Genomic DNA, 26,574 nt, shown 5'->3' with positions numbered 1-26,574 from the left:
ACACACACACATACACACACGCGCACACACACACACATACACACACGCGCACACACAAAGGACTTTGAGTTGACTGGGACACCTGATACCCAGCCATCCCATCACAAACAGTGAAATGTGTTACTTTGTGTGTAGATAGGAATTAGTGTAATTAAAAGGGAGATATTCTTAGAAATGACATACTGTTTGTATTGGCTGCACGAAGCTCACTGCTGAGCAAAACGAGGGCAATACAGTTAGGAAAAGAGATCATGAAGCAAGCAAGCATCACTCACCAAAAACAAGCCTGATCATATTGTAGGTTGAATATTCTTTAAAATAATGAATACTCATAACGATAGGCTACAGACAGACTCCCATAACCTATATAAACACAGATGTTATTAGGTATTAATACATGTTTGTAAATAATCGTATAGATGGCAATCATCCTTTCTCTGTCCTCCCTCCCTGCTAGCTAAGGAGGCGATTGTGCTGTGCAACCCTCGCACACCCCCTAGATGCAGTTGCTAGGCAACCACTCTTATCAGTGCTCCCAGTGTACCACTGCTGACTGGTACAATGTTCCATTTCTCTCTTGCTCACTCTTTTGTTTCTTTCTCTGTCCCTCCTCCTTCACACCCTTCTCTCTGTCTTTCTCTCTCTTGTACTCTATCTGTTTGAGTCTCTCCCTTATTAACTCTCTCTCTGTCTCTGTCTCTGTCTCTGTCTCTGTCTCTGTCTCTCTCTCTCTCTCTGTCTCTCTCTCTCTGTTCTCTCTCTCTCTCTCTCTCTCTCTCTCTCTCTCTCTCTCTCTGTCTCTGTCTCTCTCTCTCTCTCTCTCTCTCTCTCTCTCTCTCTCTCTCTCTCTCTCTCTCTCTCTCTCTCTCTCTCTCTCTCTCTCTCTCAATAAACCATACAGAATTATTGCATAGAAACCCAAAAAGAAAATAATGGTTGCAATAACATTAATAAAATGCACACAGAAAACCAAGAGATCAGTGTGACACTGCCCAGAGTGGTGTATTATAGAACACTGCACTAGCCCAAAGGCCTGCATGCCCAAACAGCATAGGCCTATCTTACACTTTCCATCTAGCTTGCAAGAGCCCATTCTTTATGTTTCTTTTCAACAGCCCTTATAGTTATACCTTAGTTGTAGCAGGCCTAATGTCAGTGAACATTTTCATTCTTCAATAGGCCTGTGAAGCCCTTTTGATGATCAATTCCCCCAATGTTGGTACTGTAGGCTAAGTGCTTTAGTCAAGGACACGCAATGACTAGCCTCCTGCAAAAGAAAAAGAAAACAGTTCGTAAAAACCAAAAGAAATGGATGGCTTAGTTGTTGTTAGTTGTTGCAATAGTTTGGCTACAGCCCGATGGAGAAATGGGGCAGAATTAAAAACCCGTTGACAGTCTAGCGCGCGCCCAGCTCCATGGAAGCGCACTACCGTACGCGCGCGCGACAGCAGGTGCAGAGGAGTGGGGGTCTCGCGGAATCATTACTGCATCAGAAACAACTGGATATAATTTGTTTAAATAATAGTATTCTCGGAAGATGGTAGCAAAACAAAGAATCCGTATGGCAAACGAAAAACACAGCAAAAACATCACGCAGAGAGGCAACGTTGCAAAGACCCTGGTGAGACAAGGCTTTTCTTAGTCCCATCATCATCATACGAGAGAGATGCAATGCAAGCATGACATCAATTTAATTCATCACTGGTGACAATTGCATGTTTTGAATAAGACCCATCCATTTCAGAATAATTCATTGTTTATATCCAATCCGATTGCCTATTTAAGGTGGTGCGGTGGTCATTAGGATATCGGTATATAAAGGGGCTTAAATATTTTTTTAACCGATAATAGATCACAACCCTGCCTTCTGTTTTTAATTTCCACCTAATATATAAGATAGCCCTAATAGATTCAAACCATTCTGATCAATGAAATGACACAAAGGGTTGAATTAATAAATGGTTGCTTAAGTCTCTCTTCATTCACTGTCATCTCTCTTGTCCTCCCATCCATATGTAGTCCACACGTGTCCTCATCAGAGCTCCATGTGTTGTAGTCCATATGACGTGCCGGCTGGTTTATCATTAACGTCTGTAGAGTATTTATGGTCGGTTTATCGCCCATTTTAACCGGTAATCTGTTTATGGGGTTAAAACCGTTTACGATCAATTATTAATCAGAGTTAGGCGTTGATAGAGAGCTGAAGAAGTGGTTGTCAATAATGGTGTTATCTTGCTGTACAGTATATAAAGCGAGGCTTCAGTCGTAAACACAATCTCAGGTCCATGTACAGTAATCTTACCCCTGTTTTAACGCATAGGGTAGAGATGCTACACTGTCTTTACAGTATACCATAGCCAGGTAGTACTATACTTCTCCACATGACAGTGGCCTATAAGTGTACAGTCAGTCTGTGATACATGTTCATTACAACAGCCATTACTGTCAAATGTACTGTTATTTCATTCCTGATGTGTCCACCCCTCCAGTGACTGGGCTTTACAGCAGCAGCTCCATATAAGGCAGTCTGACTTGCATTGGATGACCCTTGAGTTGTTCACCTTTCCTCTGACAACAATGAGTAACACACTATAATTATCTTTTTACTTCCCTCTCCAACATCAATGTATTGTGGAAGGTGAAATGATAAAGCTTACTGTGGGATACAGATTGTTGTCATTGTGCATGTTGCAATAAAGGAACACTTGCCCTGTGTGTTCTAGATCCTCATTGTGTCATCGGTGACTATGTTGGGATGATGATCAGGAGGCTCATGGATGCTACCCAACTATATGACATCATCCTGACCACATCTTGGTGGTTATGGCGGTGTTTTGTCTTGTGGGCAGTCTAGACTGCCAAGTAGTGTTTCTACGCATGTTTTCCATGTGAGCTGTGTTCACAGCTGAGGCAGGAAGGGACAAGCAACATGCAAACTCTGCAGAACTCCGTTTATTATTAGACCCAATCTGTCCTGTTAGCCCACGCAGTTAATGGTGAGGGCAGGGGGCAGGGGTCATACCAGGCAGACTGGACCAACCTTGTTGAAAACCTTTTCTGCACATACTGTATGTGTCACGTTCTAATGCTTTGGTCCTCATATCGGGATCTGAGGTAATGATCTGACTTTTCTTTCGAAAACTTTCGAAAATACATTTCCTCAACAACGTTGAGCTTGTGCTTCAAAAGAAAAGTCAGAACATTTTGATTAGTTGCCGATATGCGGACCAAAAGACTTGTCACACATTCTTTTAAGCAGTGAGAGTCAGATTCCCACAGTGTTCTGTCCACGGCTTAGGCCTGAACAATGTAGCCCTTCCCCCTATCCAACTACCTGCCATCAGCCTTTCTGACCTGGGTCCACCTCCTTCCATGGATGATCAACATGGTTTTCTCCTGCACTCCTATGTTCTGCCATGATTTTACTGTACTGATGGCGGTCATACAAACTCTGACCTAATGTCAGGCCCAGGGGAGGCTGGTGGAGGTAGAAATCGGAGGATGGGCTCCTTGTAATGTATGGAATGGAATGAGGAATGGTATTAAACACGTCCATCCCATGCATTACAATGAGCCCGTCCTCCGATTTCTACCTCTAATAGCCTCCCTTGGTCAGGCCAGCTAAAAGAGGATCTCCACCCCCTCTTTCTGCTTTCTGCAGTGGACCTGGGGGCGGCTGTGGCACAGGAGGTAGAGCTGGCGTCTTATGATCGCAAGGTTGGCAGATTGGTGGTTCGAACTCCGGCTGGCCACATGTCAAAGTGTCCTTGGGCAAGACACTTAACCCCAAATTGCTCCCAATGAGTGGGCCGGCGCCTTGCATGGTAGCTTGTCGCCATTGGTGTGTGAATGTGTGTGTGAACGGGTGAATGAGAGGCCATTGTAATGCGCTTTGGAATAAGACGCTCTATAAGTCAGTCCATTTACCTACCATGGGCTTTTATTATGAAATATCCTTATTCCCTTAATTAAAAATTCTGATACATCAGGTGCACATTCTGCAAGCTAAACAGTGGTACAAACATTTACAAGTTGTGCTTGTATTTCTTGGCAAAGGTCTACACAGTGACTGACTGTTGTTTTGTCTCCACAGCGACCACAGGAGGAGAAGTATCCGGTGGGGCCGTGGCTGCTGGCTCTCTTTGTGTTTGTCGTGTGTGGATCAGGTAAACACACACAGTGTTTCTTGGATACAGATTAAACCTACTCCTAAAAACCATGGTCAATGGAGGGTGAACGTGTGATCTTAGTCCAGGATTTGGCTTAAATGTGGCTTGGACATCACCCCTAAATGTTTTGTCTGGAGATGTGTAACATTGATTTCTAGAAGCAACAATTCTGCAGTTCATGCTGTTACCCCGTTGTCCTTCACTAGTGTTGTCCTAACAGGAGCCATTCTCTCTCTCAGCCATCTTCCAGATCATACAGAGTATACGGATGGGAATGTGATCCAGAGGCCCCTCCAGACTCTCCCTCCCCCACATCCCCTCACCAAGCTTGGGGGCTTCTCGCCACTATATGCCTCTGACCCTCCAAAGGCCCGGAGGCTAGGACAGCTCTGACTCCATCAGGACAGGCCAGGGAGCTGAGCCCCCCTCCATCCATCTGACCACCCCTCCACCCTCCCACCCCAGCCCCCACCCTTGCACAGTGTTTACAGTGTTCCAGGCAGAGGGACTGAGAGTTTTTCTACTGACTGTCTGAACCCCACTGGCTGAAGTCCACCCCTTTACAGTGTGTGTTTTACCATTATCACCTGAGTCATACCTGTGTGTGTGTGCGTGTGTGTACAGTATGTATGCGATTACGTGACTCCTGCTGACAATGTGCCATACGGCTCTGTTTCTATACTTATCTGTGTTGCGTGAGAACCTTTTTCAAATAAATGTGAAATGCATTTGGGAAGTGTCTGGTATCAGTTCCACTTTGGTAGCGTGTATCCCAGAACACGATGTCCACAGATTCACCCCTCAAAGAGTACTAAGGCAGAACTAGGGATTTCCAGATCTTTGTTTGCTGATGTGTGTGTGTTGTATAACTTACCATCACTGAACCACACCTGTTTGGGATGTCTGTGTCTAAATTCCAGGTGGTTAGATGAATGTGGTTTACCTCATGACTTTATTCATTATTCACATGTGTGTAGACATGTGTAGGTTCTCCAACTGACAGGATTCCTTCTCAACACTCTACACTCTTCAAACGTACAGTATTTAACTCCAAAAACTCAAGGCAGTCATCCTCTCTCGTTGTGCAATGAGGCTTTGGGTTATACAATTCTACTGTGTATGACTCAGATCCTGCAGAGGAGTGTTTAGTTTGTATTATGCTTATAAGAATCAACAAGTTATATTAATCCAAAACATATTGGCTAATTGTGAATCTTTCAGGAGTCACTAATCAGTGTCAGTGTATTTTTGCTTCCTAGGGGTTAGGGTTTGGGCTTCTAAGTGTATCCAAGATGTGTGCCTATGGGCAACTATGTTTAACCAGAAGCCTTCTGCTGACTCGGCTCAGCAGTGTTGACACATGCTTAGGAATGAGGATTCAGACGCAGCAGTTACCTACTGGTCTGTCTGCCTGTTTGTCTGTCTGTCTGTCTGCAGAGAGCCGAGGTCAATGCCTATGCCTATACTATCTGTCTGTCTGTGGTAGATATAAAACGAATACAAAAACCTGCTGTTGACTGTGAAAGTGGGTGATGCAAGGCTGGTCCGCTGCACCGAGCAAAAGCATATGTAGGCTACTAGTAAATACTGTACTCAGGCATACTCCCTCTAAACTTCGTGAAGACTATCTCCAGTTTAGAGGGAAGTACAGCCGTGTACACATTTTGGCTGTCATGAGGTTTCCAACTGGTGCAAAGCAGAAGGAGACTGGCACCTGAGTTATACTGAAGAGGGAATAGCACAGGGAAATTCTTCTATGCAAGTACAGGAACTACCCTACAGCTCTTTAAGCCTAGTGCAAGGGTAACATATATAATTAATTACTACACTTATCTCATTAAGGCAGCCAACATGAATTAAATAAGTTACACCTTATATCACTCATGTAATATAAGAAAGGTTTAGTTATATAGAAAATAGGATGATGTGATCTAACATAGGCTGGTCAAATGTGTATCCTGATTTCAAAGGCCTGCATAAGTGCAGCTAAGCATGCCTTCAGTCTTCCCCGCTCATACCAGCACAGTAGAGTCCAGCATGCTTGCACATGTAGCTAGAGGGGGCGGAGACTATCAGAAAGCAGGGCACAGATGAGAAAACAGCCAATCAGCGTCTGAGGGCTTGCCCATTGTTTACATAACCACACCCCGTATAACCCATTCAATGCTGGAAGAAGGACCTCCGGTTCATTAATCAATCCACTTCATCAACAACAGTAGTGCATTAAAGAAGAAAACGAAACAAGTGTATAATGATTCCTTTAACATTTTTATTGAAAGTTGTGAAGTGCAACTGTCAAGTGCAATTGTGTTATGTATGTTACAATTTCTCATCAGTTTTGAGGAAACATGCACAGGACATGAGCATACAACTTATACATAGAATGCAAAAAATCCATCTCAGTTTTCTTTATGATATTCAGAGTAAGTGTTAAGTTAAAGAGTTGATCAGCCGGAAGTACTTCACTGTCAAAAATGAAAACAAAAAAAAATCACGAGGGTGCAATACTTCAAATAATTTCAAGTGAACGATGGTTTACAGTAGGAGTTAATGTTGCAGCAGAGAATATGGATACAGTCGCCTGTATGTCTGTCTGTGTTTCTGTCTGTCTGTCAAGTTAAATAACCAAAACTCCTATCGAGCTCCATAGTCCTGAATTACAGCATTTAAAGAGACGGCACAAATCATTCAGGTCAGCCCATTACTAGCTCCCTCTGAATTTGTACAACCTAAATAGCATCTCTTTTTTTTTTCTTTTCTCGTGATATCACTATTTTACACAGTACTTACACTAAATATACAGAAATATACATCATACTCCCATCAACTCCTCTTTTCAAATGCAGCTTAGCCCAACATCTCAACCCCTCAGATTCTTATACATGTCACTGCGGAGAAGAAGCAGCCATATTGAGCTTACAAGGGCAAGAGCGAGGGGGTCAAACTTAAATACTGAAAAAATAATATCATCTCTCTCCTTAAGCAAGTTTTCTCCCTTCAACCCCACAGTTAAAATGATGACGTCAATGCAAGTGTTGTGTTCATCCTCTCGATGTCTCCACACTCCCCATGCCAGATGGGTACTCTTATGCCATGATGACAATCCTCATCTATTTCACTTTTATCACTGCGTGCTTCCTCTCTATAGCGTGTAGCCTGGAGAGAACCACTGTATTTACACTACAGGATTCAGCAAAGCATGGCGACACCCATTACAATCCCCATCATCACCACTGAAATCGACATCACTTGAAATCCATTGACACAGGCACAGTGACTCTTTATCATGTCCACTTGTTTAGTTTCTTTGTTTGTTTGTCAGACAATCTGTTTTTAAGACCATGTATTTTGGCAATGTTCATTCCCTGCCAACAGGCCCCTCTCGCCCTCGATTGTCTTTGATAGTGTGTTTAAAGCGCCTCAAAACGACACTCCGGTCACGTTTCGAGAGTTAAATATGTGCAAATTCTTGTCTTGACAGCGGAGCCTCCTGCAGTGGAGGCATGTTTGTTCTGCAGTTGTAGCAGGAGTCTGTCTGTGTGAACAGTCAGTCAATATGGTGCCATGGTCCACCCCTCTCTGGGGTGTGGGTTGTGCTACGCCGAAGGTCCAGAGTTGTGTGAGGCAGGCTGGGCTGGAGCAGAGGGCTGGGGCCCAGGGGGCTGCAGTGTGGGGGCAGGAGGAGAGCCTGTCTGGACCTGGGCCTGGAACTGGGCCATCTGCTCAGGGCTGGCCAGGGTCTTCAACAGTGTGTTCTCCTGCTCCAGCTGGGAGTTTCTTTCGATCAGTTCCTTGATCTGCTCCTTGAGAACCTCCACCTCCTCCCGCACCGCATACATCAGATGGCTCTTCACCAGATCCTGTTGTTAGAGAGAAAAACACAAAGTTAAATATGATGCTTCTCATTAAATAAAACAGAGGCAAACAAGACAAAACAAAGTGAATGCTGTAGGCTACTCCTTGAATAAAAAATAATAAGAACACACACTTAAATTAATGTTGATCATGATACTGTATAAAATAAGTATAGTATTCCTCTCATGGTGGAAATTACTTATAGGCCTATGTTGGCTCTAAAAGTATAATGTAGGGTTCTGTTTGCTTGAATTGTCTTGTTTTCTGTTTTGCTCTGAAGAATATACATCTAAAAGTAAGAGAAGATCTTCTCTTAAATATTCCCATGTTCCCCCTCTCCCTTCCCCCTGACGCTACCACAAAAACGTCACCAACCAAGCTGACAAAATGGCCGGCCCACATATATGGCAGCCAATCAGAGCCCGAGATATTTATATCCAGGTGTCAAAGACTTGGAGTTTGCCTAGCAACAGCTGCTCCGAGGCTCATAATTGCGTGACTGCGTCGAAGCGCAGGTCCAATGACAATAGCGAGAGAAACTGAAAATAAAGACCTTGCTGCACGAACACAGTATTCATTTCGGACGTGGTTTCCAATTTCACAAACAACAGTAGCGTCATTCTGGAATCGAAACTGATTGTTTTAATGCGGTTATACGAGTTTTTTCTGCATCATGGCAATTTGACTGATAACATTGAAGGTTGTGTTTGTAGCTTCTATTACTAGTTATACGGTACGACAATGCTATACGAGACACTGGCCAATAAAACCAAACTGACATCAGGTTAATAGCGAGAGTGCAGTGCACCATAGGTTGTTATGTTAGTACACCCTATCTTGATCATTAGAAAGTAGCGAGAAAATGTCCCGAGTCGCCTACGCGGCATACAAAGGGATCACTAGTCGTCTGTACAATGCGTGACTTCCCCCATTCTATGCTGCTTATGTCATTCTCATTCATTGACTTTGCTGATGAAATCCTTCTATCATTTAAGAGACCATTCTTCGCATGGATTCTAATGAGATTGTTATTATTATACAGATTTTTTGTAGAATGTTATAGCATATGGTCATGCGAAAAATAGCCTAGTGAGCAAAACAACAACAATACAGAAACTTAACGTAGAAACGTACCATTGCTTGTTCGATTTTGTTGTCGATGGCCACAACACTAGCTCCTGAAGAACTGGAAGAAACAGAAACCAAAAACATGAATACATTTCATCTGTAAAAATCGAAACAGAAAATTGTAGACAGTTCTAGAGCCAAGCATTTTAGATAAATGAAGTAAAATAAGCCTCGGGTGTAATTTCACTGACATCCAACTCAATGCAACCAACTAATCAACCAAGGATTTAAGCTTGTGGCTTCAAGCCACGGCAAACCACTGTAGCACCCAATTACAGCAAGTGACATTTTCTGTCTCCTCGAACCAAATCTAAATAGTATCACCACCTCACATCGTCAACCTCAATGTATCAATATTTCTTTGGTTAATATCTATAATGCTGCCTAACTACAGATGGAAATGCATAATCGATCACTTTGTAAAACTGCGTTCATTCAGCATACTGAAACGCAGTCTTGCAGGAGATGCCCTTCTCACAAAGCCTCATATTTACCTATTGTCGAGCCGAACGAGCGAACTATCAGTGCCCAGCAACGATGATAAAAACGAAATAGAAAAATGTCTCAGCTGGCAAACACCAAGATCCATTGCCACTGTATAGCACGGAGTATTCATGCTATAATATCATCCGTACAAAAGCAAGCGTATCCCCACTGAAACTGCTCTCGACGACGTCGTGTATCACAATTCACATTCTCTATGTAGTCAGTGGTTTGGCACTTTGTGTCCCATTAGAAAAGCCTGCTATCCCGGGTGGGCACATCTACCACCGCAGCACAAACAATATCCAAGGTCAGCTCATCTCTGCGCTGCTGAAAATCTGCAGCCTGGGGTATTTTGCATAATTTATCTAAGAAAAACAGCGCGATGCTGCACTCCATTGGTGGAGAGAGAGCGATATTTGAGTAATATATGTAGTAACGCCCCTACCTGCGGCTCAGCCGACCTCATTAACATAACATATTCAGGGGGGTGGGGGTACATCAAAACTGGGAAAAACCGGATGGAATAGGGAGAGACAACACAGCAATACTTCCAAGACAGAGGCGAAGAATAAAGATGTCCTATGTTACATGTTGGGACTATTATCAATTGCTAGGAGAGCAGGAATCATTGCAGTCAACAACAAAATATGTGAAACTGACAAATTGACAATCCTGTGATGTCATACATTTTTTAATTTTAAAATAACTAACTATGTAAGCATGATGAAAATGGATAGTTTGATCATCAGTCATTATGAAGACAAGTGAATAAACCCAAACAAGCCCCCTGCAGGTGCAAACACAAAATATTGTAATTCGACATAAGCAATTCACGACAATATAGCACCCCCTGGTGGTTACTATGAGTACTATGAGTGCGGACACAGGGCAACTTGAAAAATCATCCAGGACACTAACCAATTTCATGTGAAGGTAGTCGCCATCACAGCGTGCTTCAAATTACTGAGAGGTTGTGCACAAGATGCATGTGCTGATATGATTACTATAGATGTACGTCACTCTTAACAAATAAAATCGAGGCACACAAACGATCTATTGAATGTGGGTGTTTTGGAGTTGGTGAATTAAACGACAGGCTAGATGAATGTCCCCAATATACATAAATCGTATAATAACCAGACAAAGCCAAACCACTCTACAGGTTATCTTAAGTCCATGACACTCTTAACCTAGGTCACTACACAACAGACAAAAAAAAAAAAAAAACTGTAACGTAACTCTCCATAAAACACAGACCACATCACAACCAGTTACTCTCCATGTTACAAATAAGATGGGAAAAACAATACGATGGTGTCAAATGCTGCTTCAGATCCCCATGACACAGATACAGGTATGACCTTGAATGACTCGTTGAATCTTTCTGATTCAGGCGGATATTTAACTGTTATTAAAAACAAAAAGTTAGCGTGGGCGACTTCAAGTGTCCTCTACAGGCAGAGACGTGCCATGGATTTTGCTGAGACGCTTCGGTTTCATGAGTATGTTATCTGTTTAATGCCAAGGACTGTATAAAGGGTCAGGTGTGGCAATGGCTGTTCATATTGAGTGCTACTGGAATACCACCATCTATGCTCTTCAGCCTACAGTTAGTCCCTAGTTTCAACTTGGGTAGTAGCACCACACTACTGTACAGGTTGCAGTTCTCCTCTGAGAAGAGAGAAAGCTGAAGGCTGAAGAAGCATTGCTTGACAGGACAGAGAAAGGCCCAAGGTCTTGGAATCAAAACTTTTCTGCAATGAAAAGTTACAGAAAAGGCCTATATTCAGTGTTCTCTTTTTGACTTCTCTACTGAAATCTAAATAAGAGCAGGCTTGCCTCTGCAGTGTTTCAGGATTTGGATGTGTACGGGGAGAGATGATAATTTTCCCTAATGTAGAATAAGTGGTGTGCAGCCACAGTAAACTAGCATAATATGAGTCGAACTCAAAAACCACACACACACACACATACGCGCCATTTCAGCACTTCAAAAGGGGATAATTGACCTCTATACTTTCGTCAACATATTCCAGACACACCTAACAGACAACCTTCATGCACAAAAACCTCTCACACGCCACCACCTGAAATGCATACATCGCCCAGACACCCAGCCCACAAATATACAGACCACACTCCTTAAAGCTACTCACACACACAAACCCCTACACACAGCGCCAACATTCCTAACTCACATCCTCAATCAATGCTTCACACACATCCACATCCGCAGACACACCCTACCTGTGAGCTAGGGAGGGAGAGAGGGATGGAGGGAGGGAGGGAGGGTGGAGGGAGGTTCCTGCCATTGAAGAATGTCTTAATCCTGCCAGCAGGGTGTGGGGATTTAGCCCAAACAGAGACGGAGACAATGTCTCTATAATACATGCCTTTCAGTACATTTGCCTCTCTTTGCACTCTCTTCTCTTTCCGTAGCAACACGGATCAAAGATATGGGCCCCTGCCGTATATTCTTCAAAGGCACCCCAGGACTACCTGTCATCACTGCACACAATTCAACACAATTCATACAAAGCGGTTCTCCTGAACGAGCTAACAAAAGACTCCTCTTTGTCTCCACATTGCTTCTGTATGGTTCACCTTTATTAGCAGAGCCATGTATTAGCCTACTGTAGGCAATAAAGAATAGTTCAAACAGACCCCCGTGTGCCCAGGACTGTGTCAATATTGATCAATATACAGTGGATCACTTGTGCTAATCAAATGCAGCAGTGCTTCTATTGAAGCCAATGAGATCAATAAGCGGCTCAATGTTATCTCTTCCGGACATCTTTGACTGGAAGTGGGCTTAATCATGGATGTCCAAATATAACCCTTACAGACTGTGGCCTGACTTCAGCCTTAGTCCCTGCGCTTGACTGCGCACAGTGCGCAGCACTGCGAACCAAAGCACCTTAGCTTGGAGCTATACTGGGCTATTCATGTACCACTACGCCATACTGGGACATATAGTTCCCGGAAGCTGTGCTTTACCGATGTTCTGTACTTCTGTCATTGTCCCACAAAGCCAATGACAGCCACTGTCAGAGGGTGGTCGTCGCGCTCTGGCCTTCCTCGGAAGCACCGACGTGCCGCCCTTTCTAATCTCAATGTGCTTTCTTCCACTAACCCTCACCTCAACATTAACCCTGGTCCCACATAACATTTTACCAGTTCTGTTAGTAGTGCTTCTTTTGACTGTTCTAGTGTGACCATGAGGTAAGTACCATGAGGGCCCTCCTGTCTATCTCTGTTGGCCCTGCTGGAAAACTAATTTAATTTAATTACACCCTATTCATCAAAAACTGGACCTAAAGGAACTGATCAACCACCGAACACCTTTAAAAGACGTCACAGAACAGAAGTATGGCTCTTGAACCACAATTGTATCCACCACAAGACCTAACCCGTACCCAAATCTTGTCCCTAAACCCGAACGAGAGTGACAAAATTAGACTAGGGGCCAAAGGCCTTGGAGAACAGGTGGGTTTTGAGGGCTGATTTGAAAGTGTCCCTAGCCTCAATCCTGCTCTAATATAATTACAACACACTCACTACACTCACCTCAACTATGAACACACATCCATACACACTCACTACACTCACCTCAACTATTAACACACATCCATACACACTCAGTACTCACCTCAACTATTAACACACATCCATATTTATGTTCTGCAATGCACAAGAGACTGTTTGTGGTACCCTGTTCAGGTCTTATAAGGCCTATTTCAAAGCTATTTGTGGAGAGTTTAGTAAGAAAAAGATGGATGAAATGGCAGGGACAACACGATGCCAGAACCCTTATGAACCATATTGTACGATCACAAAGTAATGACAAGAAGCTAAATGGACTTGCATTACAGGTTAAAAAACCATGTAATATTTTATTGTATTGTTACTTACAAGTACACTACAATACCATCAAATTTAGATAATAGGTATTCTTACAGTTTGTTTTTTTGTTCGTTTTTTTTACAGTTAGCCTAAGTGACTCCTAACAAGACACGCACCAAGACTACCATGTGGACACAGACATATTTGCTACATTATTAAAAGTTCAATCTTCCTTTTTTTTTTTAAACAGTACATTTTGATAACGGAATAGCTTATGTCACTCAACACACAGATTGAGACAAACCTTCTCCAGTGTGCAGAGTGAAAAAAATAAAAAACATTTAAAAAATAAAGAATTCTTCCTTCTTCTAGCATTGCAGCTGCCTATGGCCCCTGGTTTTGGCATAAATTACTATATCTTATGATGACTGATGGATAGACGATTCACTTACTTAGACAAATGTATTTGTTGTAAGTCGCTTTGGATAAAGGCGTCTTCTAAATGCCAAAAATGTATTCTGTACATTGAAGCTTAATAACAAACTATTAATAATCATACCCCCGAAGACATTCTACTTCAATGTCTAATGCACATATGTCTGAACACGTACCAATCCAAAAGCGGACTAAAATCAAACACCTCATACCGGACTACTCCTCAACAATTGTGATTAAGAAATAGGCTATACCCAAATTCTCATGCAAATAGAACTAAGCACTGAACCATCCTCTACTCAAATGCACCAGTCAATAAAATCACCACCTTTAGACTAAAAACTCCTACATCCCAGAGAGATGAGATACGACATAGCTCGGGAAGCCTTTTGTCTGTCTGATAAATGGAGCCCCCTCTCCTCTCGTCAGACAGGCTACCGCTACAGTGAGAACAGTGTGTCTTTACCTCTTGAGATGCTGCTCCAGCTCCCAGAACAATAGCTTCATGGCCATCTCGTCCGGGCCACGCACACAAAACACCCTTTCTCTCATTGAGATGTCAGTCCACATCCCCGACAACAGAATTGTAATCCCTGCGTTCTTGTTCCCCGCTCCTTCTCCTTCTTTCTCAACCACACAGACACACACACACACACACACAGTGTGTGAGAGAGCTGGGACATACACTCTACTCCCTCGCAGTGTGAAGAGGATGGGGGGGAGACGACGGGACAGGCCAAGTCTGTGTGAGAGAATGTGTGTGTGTGTGTGTGTGTGGCGCGTCACTCTCTATTGTACTGTCTTTGTGTGTGTGTGTGTGTGTGTCTCAGGCAGGCAGGCTTGCGAGTGATTGAGCGAAAACAAGAGCAGGGCAGGCGGTGACGTCACAACGTTCTGAGGTCATGTGACCTACAGTTACATAAACCATCAACAGAGATTAGGATCTGCCCCGATGATCCCCGTTTCTACAACCCACTAACCCTAGGAGGCAACCGCCCACCCTGCCTCCGCCCTCCACCCTCTCCCTCTCGTGGTGTTTTTGGCCTCCTCTCTTGTGTTTAGGAGAGCGTAGAGTCGGGCCCCCTGTGCTTGAGAAGGGTCTTATCCTGTCATTTCTCATCAGTGGAGCAGCCTGGCGCTGGGCTTAACACCTCCATAGAGAGAAAGCACAACAGAGCGCGCACACACGTCTCCCGGGCTTAGAGACAGCCGGCGGAGGAACAACAACACTGGGATCCACAATGCCGGGGATTTCACCTGTTCAAATACACGGAGGGTGAGTCAGTAGAGGGCTTTCTGTGTGTCCTATGTCTGACTGCAGCAGCTTACCATCACCCGCCCAGAGTATGGTGGCAAGAGACTGTTCACTGTCATTACTTGTTACCCTATTGTAGCCTAAGATAAAAAAAACGACAAACCCACCCGACAACATAGTCTCTCTAAGCCACCCACTAACTCATGCCACAACGATTATGTCACTATTTCGGGCCTACAAGCGTGAGGTGATTGTTTTGGTTGATAATCTTCCTAGTGAGGTTTAGTCACCTTCACCTGGTAATGGATTGTAGAGGAGCACAGAAGCCTGACAGGCTTACCTCTGGCCAAGGCCCAGTTCAGCCTCGATCCAAAAACAAACAACCAGCCAAGACCCACCAGATGAATGTGAATGTGTAACCTAGTTCTTATACAACCACCTGTTTCTTTATAGCAGGGTGATATACTACTCGCTTCATCATGATGTAACATTATGAATGAGTGCTTCTCTTCTAAGGTCATCCTGAGTCCTGACCTCTACAGAGAGTGGTGTAGCACTGTATCTGACTATCACCAGTGCACTTTATGATATAGTTTCCCAAATAGTGGGTTAACTTGACTGGGTGGCTCAAAGCATTGGCTTTAGATACTAGCTACAGTTTAATAGTTTAGGAGAGGGCCACACAGACTATACTAGCAGGTTCAGGGCCCTGGTAGGGGCTCTATAACTGACCCTCACTATGGATGAGTCACTGTGGCATGGTGGAATGATGAGTGGCCATTTTGGCATAACATGAGAGAGAGAGGGAGGGAGGGAGGGAGAGAGAGAGAGAGAGAGAAAGAGAGAGTGAGATAGAGGTGCCATTTGAGCATTTGGGCTGACAGCAGCAAGTCCTCAGTGCTGCTCTCACTCCCACCAGGAGAGCTAACACACAGCTAGAATGCACCAGATACACCGCCTCAGCAGGTTCCACTGTCTCAGAGAGAGGGATGTGGAGAGGGATAGGGGGGGGGGAATGGAGAGAAAGGTACATCACCAAATACTATAACACTATTACTTTAGTGGTCCCTCGCTGTAATATAACTTATTTTTAAATTGAGAGATTAAACATGGCGGCCCTGTTTCTTCTCATGGTTCAGAGGTTTACTACATGCATTCAACAACACAAGTTACCCTAGGCTACATGTTATACTGACATATGTTGAAATATGACCCATTTCTACTCGTAATACTACACTACGGACCCATACATTTGTGTAATACTAAACTAATCCACAGTATCACAGAGGTGTTCTCGCAGGTGTTTTGTCTCTGATATGGATCACTAGGTGTGTTTGAGGACTGCGAGCCCACGCTGAAATACACACAGCCGGTGTTACCTAAGAGTGTGTGTGTGTGTGTGTGTGTGTGTGTGTGTGTGTAAGCACCAGGTATGACTAATACGGAGTGAAATCTAGCTTTAGCAGGATTAACACCCAAAGCATACACACCACTCATGGAGACAATGGAGAGGATTCTTACAGCCGAGGTGTGGAGAAAGAGGGGATAGGAGGGGCAGAGGAGAAAACAGATGGAAAATGAGTGAGTGAGGGAATGAGAGCAGAAGTAAGGAGAGAGAGAAAGAAAAAAAAGTGTGTGAATAAAAAGAGAGAGTGAGTGAAAAGAGAGAGACAGAGAGAGAGGTTAAACGCCGGCAGCTACGACAGTAGTTGTCCTTGCCCTCCCTGTCTTTTGTCTGTATCCACTGGATTTCTGATGCGAAGTGACAGATGAGGTGGTGATGTAAGAAGCAACATAAACCACAGTCGCCCTTCACTGTGGGCTCAACTGCTGCACTCCTCCACATGCGAAGAGGAGTCGGGATAGAACGCTGTGGATGTGTGAGAGAATGCACAGCGGTAGAAACATACCATCATAGACCATAATATAATAGCTACTAGCTAGCCTATATGAAAGAGAAGTGGGTGCGTGCGTGCGCGTGTGTGTGTGTGTGTGTGTGTGTGTGTGTGTGTGTGTGTGTGTGTGCACATGTGTGTAGCAGTGAACTGGGGCTTATCCAGAGACAATAGAGAGCTGCTTGATTTGGGGCGATGGGAGTAAGGGAAGAGATGGAGTAGAGGGGGAGAAAGAGAAGAGATGAGGTAGATGGGGAGAAAGAGAAGAGATGGAGTAGAGGGGGAGAAAGAGAAGAGATGGAGTAGAGGGGGAGAAAAAAGAAGAGATGGAGTAGAGGGGGAGAAAGAGAAGAGATGAGGTAGAGGGGGAGAAAGAGAAGAGATGAGGTAGAGGGGGAGAAAAAAGAAGAGATGGAGTAGAGGGGGAGAAAAAAGAAGAGATGGAGTAGATGGGTGGGGGGGGCGTTGTACACTGTAAAACAATGTTCTAGATCCCGACGACTAGTCAAGCAAGAACATTACTTCCACTAGAGCTGCTGATGCGATTGAGGGCTTTTCTGTATGTATTGGAGACACATCAGCAGGGTAATAGTCACTTATGTTGACAATATTTTGGTGAATTCTGTGAGATAACCTACAGGGGGGCTTGATCAAACTAGAATGGCCCTTCCAGACTATTAACCTTAGGTCAATACACACACAACTTATGTGCAGTTCATGTAGAGTGTAATGCAGCCACCCCCTCTCACATCCAACCTCAGTGGATTGTAGTGGACAGGACCGACTCATACACACAAGCTGGTCTGAACTACAGGGCCAGAGGAGAAACATTCACAGCCACACAGCCACACAGACACACACACACACACACACACACACACTCACACTCACACTCACACTCACACTCACACTCACACGCGCAGCATGCACCCATTTAACTTGATATTTTCTCCAGGTTTATTCTGCATCTGTGAAACTTTACTTTAGAGTTTCTCTCCTCATCATTCATACGATCGCATCCTAATCCCTTAGCCCCACTAGTAGTTTTGTAACCAGACTTTCTTTTTTCTCCTTTTTTTACATCCATTCAGTAAACTGAACCCTGGCCTCCCACCCACCCACCCCCCATCTCTCCATACATCCATCTGTCCACTCAGCTGATGAGATGGAGTGTTCTCTCTCTCTCCCTCCCTGCTGCTCTGCCCTACTTCTGACTGGAACACTGGAGAGGAGCACAGGCCAATCCGCCACGATCCGGTTTGAGAGAGAGAAAGAGATGGAGAGAAGGAGAGAGTGAGAGAGAACGAGAAAGATTGAGAGGAAGAGAGAGTGAGAGGGCGGGAGAGATGGAGAGTACTAGAGAGCAGATAGAGAGGGATTGGGGGGGGGGGGGGAAAGACAGAGGAATCTAGTTATCCCCAAAAAGAGGATGAGTGAGAGAGAGAGAATGAGAGAGAAGAGGAGATGGAGGGATTCCTGTGCTGTGTCATGAGTTGTAGGTGAAAAATCTCTGGTAACTCTTTGGGAATCTGTGTCGTAACCATATCAGTGCCGCTAGGTCTCCTGTTAAGGCAAAACGCTGAGCATGTGTATGTATGTATGTATGTATGTATGTTAGGGGTGTAACGGTATTCGTACCACATTTTTCAGTTCGGTACGCGTGTGTTTTAACCACTGCACATGCAGAAATGCGCACACATGCCACAGAGAGACTGCAAGTAGTTTAGGAGTCGTTATGGCGAATGCAGATCAACTAGAGCTTGAAGTTCCTCCAGCTCCCTTTTGGCAGCTTCATTTTTCTCACTTCTTTACTGACGTAAAGTTAAAGAGGAGTAGTTGCGCAGTGTTGGAAGTCAGCGACATTCATCTAAATGGGCCTGGTAAAGGACAAAAAAACAGCACATAATGGAATGGAATAAAATGAGATCCATGTAATGTAGGCCTACTATAATAATAATAATAACAATCATAATCATAATAATAGCACTGAGGCTCCCTAAATGAGGCTCTATTGAAGCTTGTGATTTCACGTTCCAATACCCCCGTCCCCATTGTTGTCTGCGATGCCACACTAAAGGAACAAATGACATAATTTTCACATTAATCCATCAAAACAATACATTAGTCTTGTTATTGATGTACTGCTCAATCTTCTCTAATACCTATAACCTTGACTGACCAGCACCTGAGCTTTGTTACAGACAGCCCAGTAAGTTACAGACAGTCTACAGAGACACTGTAGGTTACAACTTTGCCATTGGCTCTAACACCCCCCCCCTCACCACCATCTTCCATTCTTCCTTTGTGTCTCATTAGATGTACAGAGAGGAAGCTGAGGGTGGATTAACTGAAGATTACGTCAGTTACGACGGCAGTGGGGGCTTACATAAGTAGGGCTTAGACACACACACACACTATTGAGAAGCTGCTGCTCCCTACATGGTATGGTACATATAGAGAGAACAGAACTGTCTTAGGCCTCGTCACACTTGGTATTTAAACCAGACCTGTTATCATAACATGATGACCAGATCACAATCTTCACAGTACGTGCGTCAACATCTGGTTACAAATGACAAATTCAAAAACGGTGACCTGAGCCCACGTCGTGTCCTTATTTTTTCAGTCGTCTGATTGTGTCCAGAAGTGAAGTATGCAGAAATCTATGGAGAAATACAATGCGTCCTTGGCACATCGCAAGGTTGAAACACTATCACACCACAATGTGCCTTTTGTGTGTGTCTACAACGGTCAGTTACAGTAGGCCTACATGCGTTTGTCATATTCAGATAAACAGAAGTCTGATTTAAGTGTTGTATACCGTAGACAAGGCTGTTCCGTGCCCTATACCCTTAAACACTGGTGCTCCAACGGTGCCATGCTCAACCCCACTGTCCTCTCTCACACTCCCTAAAGTCATACAGTCCCAGGTCATCAACCCTGACCCTGACCCGAGCGAAAGACACCTGACCCTGCTCCCACTCCACCTCTGTCTGCCACAGGCTCTGTCTACTGCTGCTAAGGCTGATGGGAATGCTGTGTGTGTGTGCGTGTGTGTGTGAGTGTGTGTGTGTGTGTGTGTGTGTGCAGACTGTGCACATGTATTTATAATGACAATGACAGAGATAGAGAGAGGGGGAATGGACAGCAGAGAGAAAGTGGAAGCTGTAGCTGCAGTGTCTGGGGCGGCTGCTGAGCAGAGCAGTCTGAAGCAGTCTGCAGTGACTCTGTGCCAGGAGAGTCCCTCATAGAGAACAGAGAGGCTCTGCAGGACAGGAGAGTCCCTCATAGAGAACAGAGAGGCTCTGCAGGACAGGAGAGTCCCTCATAGAGAACAGAGAGGCTCTGCAGGACAGGAGAGTCATAGAGAACAGAGAGGCTCTGCAGGACAGCCACTGAGCCAGCTCCAAACCACCGCACAGGGCAGGGCCATGTGCCGTGTGTATTCACATGTCAAATACTGTATTTACATGTCATGTATTAGGGTTGGCCGGTACCAATTTTTTTTGACACTGTTAAACTGTTAAAAATGTTACCATGGAATACGGCATTACCGCGGGATTAAAAATCACATTGTAGTGCTCGGATTCGGTTGGAACCTGGAATGCTGCCAAACTGCAGTAGTTGGAATTTTTTTAGGGACCAACTCTTTTGCGCTCACCTTCTGCTTTTCTAATTCTCCCTTCTGAGGAGAATCTGTCACGTGACACGATTATGATCGCTTCTAAATAGTTTTACTTTTTTGACAGGTTATGTATTTGATAAACTATATTGTTTACAATAAGTTTATCATCACTTTCATAGCATCTTCAACCACACAGACTGGACAAACACCCTTAAAGACATATTGTATTTATATGCGCACATTGCGCAGCAGCATCTTTTCTTTCATGATGGTATTGAAACAGACACTGTCGCTATTTTCAAATACCCCCCGGTATACCGCCCAACCCTATCATGTACTTTATACACACGTACTGTTTTTAAAATATGAGTCTGGCACAGGGGTATCATCAACATGCTGCCCATGGGGGTCAAGGTGCTGCTCCAGCTGACTGAATGTGGCCAGGTGCCTTAGAGAAGGCTCTGCCCTTCTCAGCTCCAATGCTTCAAGTTTTACTGTTACGTCATATTACAAGTGTAAGAGACGAGAGTAACATTCTTAGGCTTCAGTTCCTTGACATTGCAGCACAAAGACAAATAAGGCAATAAGGCAAGAGAAGTCTAGATAATAAAGTGACAGGATTGGGCAAAGTGAGACAATTGGACAAGTGACAATGCAGTCACATCCTGTACATCCCGTCAGACGTTCTCGAAACTACAGGAACAAGAGGAAATCCACTCTTACCTGCAGTGGTGTGCAGCAAGAGGGCAGGTCAGGAAAAAACATGAAACAGAGGAAGAAATAAAAGACAGATCAATCACAACATGAAGTACTCACACACACAAACCATCCACAGAGGTGCTGAAAGAAAAGATGTGAATGACTACTATGCCACAAGTCATTTTTGGCACAGATTTACAGTATGTATAGACATGTCTAAGTCATGATGAATTTGTCCATGTATGGACCGGTATGGTGTAGTAGACCATGATGTATGAGGGGTTTAGGGTTTGTCAGAGTTAGGCTGGGACCTTTGACACAACTAAACAATTAGCCATCAGTAGCTGTAAATGGCTCTGTGATCTCACTGATCTTGCCCACTCAGGCCTCTTTCACACCGGCAGTTCCGAACGCCGGTTTGCGTTCGCGTGCCGAAACCTCCGAACGTTGGCGCTGTCTGGCGAACGAGCCCGCGTTCATAACAGTGTATCGTTCGCCAGACAGCGTCTACGTTCGGAGGTTTCGGCACGCGAACGCGAACCGGCGTTCGGAACTGCCGGTGTGTAAGCCCTAACAGACACCCACACCCACAGACACCCACAGACACACACCAGCCTCACCTACACCAACACTACACCACACACACTCACGCCCCTATGCCCATGGTGTGTGTGTGTGTGTGTGTGTGTGTGTGTGTGTGTGTGTGTGTGTTCCATACACTCTGTTAACACACATTGTTGAGGAGCAATAACAAAAGAAAATGGATCATTTATCTTTTTGGGTGTGCATCCTCAGCTACTACTTTTTATATATTCAGAAACAGACAGCAGTATACTGTACAGGGGAGGCGTTGTCATGGTTCACCTAGTCATCCACAGCCTGGCTGGTAGTGTTTACTCAGGTGTTAGCTTAGATGACCCTCATCCCCACTGTGACATTATCTAGGCTAACTGTTTCACTGGTCTCTTCATCTAATCGAAACCAGTAACAGCAGACTCCCAATCACGACAACAGGCCAAATGCTGAACTACTGTACACTGCTGTTTCTCTCTCAAATCCTACCTCATTCAAAAGGAGGAGATCAGAGTGTTTCCTAAATGTCATTGTTTGGTACCTGTACTGTAGCAATGACAATAAAGTCCATTCATTCTAGTAGGTACAGGTACAATCATCAGGGATGAGGTCCTACAACAGCCTTTTCTCCACTCGTGTGTTTCTGAAAATACATTGGAGGAGATCTAATTTCTTCCCCATACACATTTTCCTCGAATGCTTTTTGAGGACGAAGCGGGTGTAGGATGTGAGGAGTGGTTTTCCTAACAATTGAGAAAAGGCTATTGAACACTAGGTGGAGGGGGAGAGAACACATGGGCACATACATAGTTTCTTACTGCCTCCTGGTGGGTATCAGAAGTAACAACATCACAAGTGTGTTGACATTTTCATTACATTAATTTGGGCAAGTGACTGTTTATCCTTAACACACCCCAAGCACACACACTACCTACCCTTGACTAACTACCCGTGACTGTGCTCGTCTTATTTGTCTTTTACAACTAGTCATTTGTCGTGTTTGTCTCTTATAAGTATATTGTCTCTTAGAGAGAGATAATAGATATAACATCTATTATACATAATAGATAACACGCCATGCATCTCACCCATCTCATCATCTTTCGAGATTTCACTCTGGATTTGAGCTTGCTCTTTCCACAAATGGGTCTCCAAATTCTTTATCAGTCTTGCTTCTTACAGCTTTGTATTGATTTATAAAAAGATCTGTGAGGCTAGATGCCTACTGCATTGTTTGGGCTACACTGACGTGTTTAATGATGAATCATCATCACCTCAAAACGCTTCAACAATTAATATGGACGCATCTTCCATCATAGTTTCTTAAAAATTGGGCCAATCAGTGTTTTATAAATGTCCTAATCTGTATGGCAAGACCCATCCTTCACCCAAGTTTCGTCAATATTGTCGCCGTGGTCAGAGAAAAAGCGTGTAAAATACGAACGGACAGAGACCGAATCTTAACATTGCAAACGACACCAAATCAGAGATGCGATTTGCACAGGACTAATATTATCACAGGAGTCAGGACCTCTGTCTTTTGCGAAATATGGCATGGCAGACTTGCATGGGATTAAGATCATAGACGACCTCCGTAATTATTACAAATAACCAGAGGTCCCCAGATAATACTAGCCCTGTGCAAATAGGGCTTTACTTGTATAATGGGATGTAACAATAAACTTGAAAACTATACAGATGGGCTCAACTAGCCTCAGTTCTGATAGAGAAAACTAGCGGTAAATAGATTTTAGAGACCCATGGATCATGAGGGGTCCACGCTGCAGGATTCCACAAGGACAGAATTTAAAGTGTAATTAGTTACTGACAATGTAGGTACAATTCTCTATCATCGATCAATAACTAACTATCCTCCTGATAAAAAGGCTGAAGAACATCATAATAGTGGTGTCAATCCATTTTTATCCAAAACAGGTCCCAGCCAAGGAAACAAACTGTCATTTTGCCCAGTTGCCATTTTCTCAGTATTTTTTCTACTCTTTAGCCCCTACTCTTTTAATCAAGCCGTTTGGACACCATGGATTTGCCCCAAATATGTCGGTCAATGTGTAGGCTAATAATACCATGAACAGTATAATATTTTAAGATTGTATCAGTATTTTCCATGTAAGTCAGTGATTCCCACAGCATGTTCATTCTTTGCCCCAAAGTATAATGGCTCCCCCCAAAGTATAATTTGTGCCAGTGTGGAGTTTTCTGTCTTAAATTTTATATAGATCATGTTCTTTGTTGGTTTGTGAGGATGTTCATACACACTTGGTAAGATGTGTGTGTGAAAGAAGACCACAAAAAACAGCAGTGACTGCTCTCAGCTGTTTAACACTTAAAGACCTAGACACCATCACCAGTTGTAGGTTGTGACCCGGAGAGAAATGCGCTACAGAGAGTCGTGAGAACAGCCCAGAAGATCACCGGCGCCCCCCTCCCCTCTCTGGAAGAGCTGTACAACACACGCTGTCTCAGGAAGGCCTCCAAGATCTCCAGAGACCCAACCCACCCTGGGTACGAACACTTTGCCCGGCTGCCCTCGAAAAGGCGGTACAGGACCATGGCCGCAAGGACAAACAGACTGAAGCACAGCTTCTACCCCAGGGCCATCCAGGCCCTGAACACAGCAAAGACCTAGGTTCTGGGCCCTGGACAGTCTGGACGGATAGATGGCAGCTGCTGGATTGAAAAAATCAGGTGTAGTGCAAACTGCGACACTTTAAATGAATGTGCAATAACACTATGTGCAATATGACAACCCTAGTCGTCTTACCTGTACAGTATAGTATAGTGGACAGTGTACATAGCCTTTATTTATGTAAACCAGCTCCTTTCCCTTCCTGTTTTTTTTCTTTTTTTTTTCTTTCCTAGCACCAGGGGAGCCACCCCTCCCAAATTTCTTTGTTTGGTACCTGTACTATAGCAATGACAATAAAGACCATTCATTAATTCATTCAGGTTGTCTGAAGTGCAGTGTTACTATGAAAATTCACTAGAATGCAGGAATTGAGAAAAAAGATCTGATTTCGAGGGAAGGTTTTAGGGTTAGTTACCAATCTGTCAACAGATGGTGAACCAGACCAAGTGACTGTAAGGTATCACCCATGCTCCACTAGATGGCCCTGTTACATTATATTACTTCCACTGAGGTGTGTATCACAGGTTTCTCCTTTGTCTTGGCAACCAACTGCCACCAGGTGGCAACAGAGACAAGTACATGAAGACATTCCTGTAATAAAAGTGGAGTGACATGGCTGAATCAATAGCTACATTACCTCTCAATCCTGCCCGATCTGCATAATACTGACACTAACAGCTATGCTGACCTTTCAGATTGAACCCTCTTTACAAGTCAGCAAAATGCATATCTCTGTCCTAAGGGGGACTTTATAGGCAAAGAGATAGCTGAAAAAAATTCAGTGTACGAGATCTTAAGACATCCTTAACTAATCATGATGATATGCTAATCATATAGAAGTGCTGTTGTGGTAGCCTACCTATAGCTGATTATATAAAGTTTCTAGATATTTTTTCAATCTCCCCCTACTTTACAAAAAGTTACCCTAGGCATAAAGTTTCTGAACAAGATTAAGCCTCATCTTGCAAAAGTATCTATTCTCTGAATGTGAAGAGTTACAGAATGTTGCTTTGCCACCTGTCGCCACCTGTTACCCTTCCCCCGTCACCAGCCATTGAAGAGCTGCCAACACAACACACAAAGTCATGTATGAACCGATCTCTACTGTACTTCTGAAAATTTCCATCAGAGATATGACATGGGATCCTGATTCTCTACCAGACACATCTCACTGTTGCGCTGCAGGGCTCTGTGTGTGTGTGTGTGTGTTTCAGAAAAGAACCCAGTGGCCTCCTTGCCCGTGTTGTGAGCTGAGAGGAGGGCAATGCAAACCCATTTCCAGGGTGTAAATATGAAGCTATTGGCAGCTATCTCCACTGATCCCAGATCTCTGTTGTGAAGATTAGGAGTTCACCAAGGTCAGAGAGAGAGAGAGAGAGAGAGAGAGAGAGAGAGAGAGAGAGAGAGAGAGAGAGAGAGAGATGGGGGGGATTGCAGAGAAGCTCTATATTGAGATGCACTCTTCCTAACTTCAACTGTTGAACTCTTATCTGTAAAACCTGTAATTATGTTTTATTTGTTTATCCTTTCTCCCAGTATGTGTGTGTGTGTGTGTGTGTGTGTGTGTGTAATAAATAGCTGCAAAATGACAGAATTTCACAGAACAATGATGCAAATTGTACGCCCTGAAACCTTCATATTGGCACAAATGCAAAAACCTGCTGGATCGCACTTGTCGCACTGAGAACAGTTTTACATTTCTGACAGTTTATGACCCGGCCGGCACACACAAAGAGGGTTCAGTGCTGGTCTGATCTCTACTTTATCTTTAACTAGTGAACACAGGGATCCGTTGAACTGCACAGGAAAGTCCTCTCTAATCAAAACATTCCCATCTATTCACATGGTGCATAGACACACAAACAATCCTTTAAAAGGAAAGAAGATGTTATTTTTTTTATCAAGGAGCACTGTAAACACACTCTTAATTTAGACAATCAACTGTCACAAAACAGTATTACACA

The 26,574-nt window shown here is 43.9% G+C and overlaps 2 protein-coding genes across 3 annotated transcripts; one reads left to right on the top strand and one right to left on the bottom strand.

Moving 5' to 3' along the window:
• Positions 1-1,537: 1,537 nt before the first annotated feature.
• Positions 1,538-4,449, top strand: serp2 (stress-associated endoplasmic reticulum protein family member 2; the record flags this gene model as incomplete). The annotated part of the gene is made up of 3 exons (XM_080535573.1): positions 1,538-1,621; positions 4,094-4,166; positions 4,409-4,449. 3 exons carry the CDS (start codon positions 1,538-1,540, stop codon positions 4,447-4,449), a joined length of 198 nt encoding a protein of 65 aa, XP_080391699.1.
• Positions 4,450-6,818: 2,369 nt separating this feature from the next.
• Positions 6,819-14,468, bottom strand: tsc22d1 (TSC22 domain family, member 1; the record flags this gene model as incomplete). 2 transcript variants are annotated; one of them, XM_080536214.1, is made up of 3 exons in its annotated part: positions 6,819-8,029; positions 9,159-9,210; positions 14,383-14,468. In XM_080536214.1, the coding sequence occupies 3 exons, from the start codon at positions 14,466-14,468 to the stop codon at positions 7,766-7,768; spliced, it is 402 nt and encodes a 133-aa protein (XP_080392340.1). In that variant the 3' UTR covers positions 6,819-7,765. The 2 variants fall into 2 exon arrangements, with proteins under 2 accessions (XP_080392340.1, XP_080392339.1); XM_080536213.1 differs by lacking the exon at positions 14,383-14,468 and adding an exon at positions 9,647-9,915.
• Between the last annotated feature and the right edge of the window lie 12,106 nt (positions 14,469-26,574).

The sequence above is a fragment of the Nansenia antarctica genome (genome assembly GCF_963989245.1).
Source record: "Nansenia antarctica genome assembly, chromosome: 7".
NCBI lineage: Eukaryota > Metazoa > Chordata > Actinopteri > Argentiniformes > Microstomatidae > Nansenia > Nansenia antarctica.
This window is presented reverse-complemented; position numbering and strand designations above follow the sequence as displayed.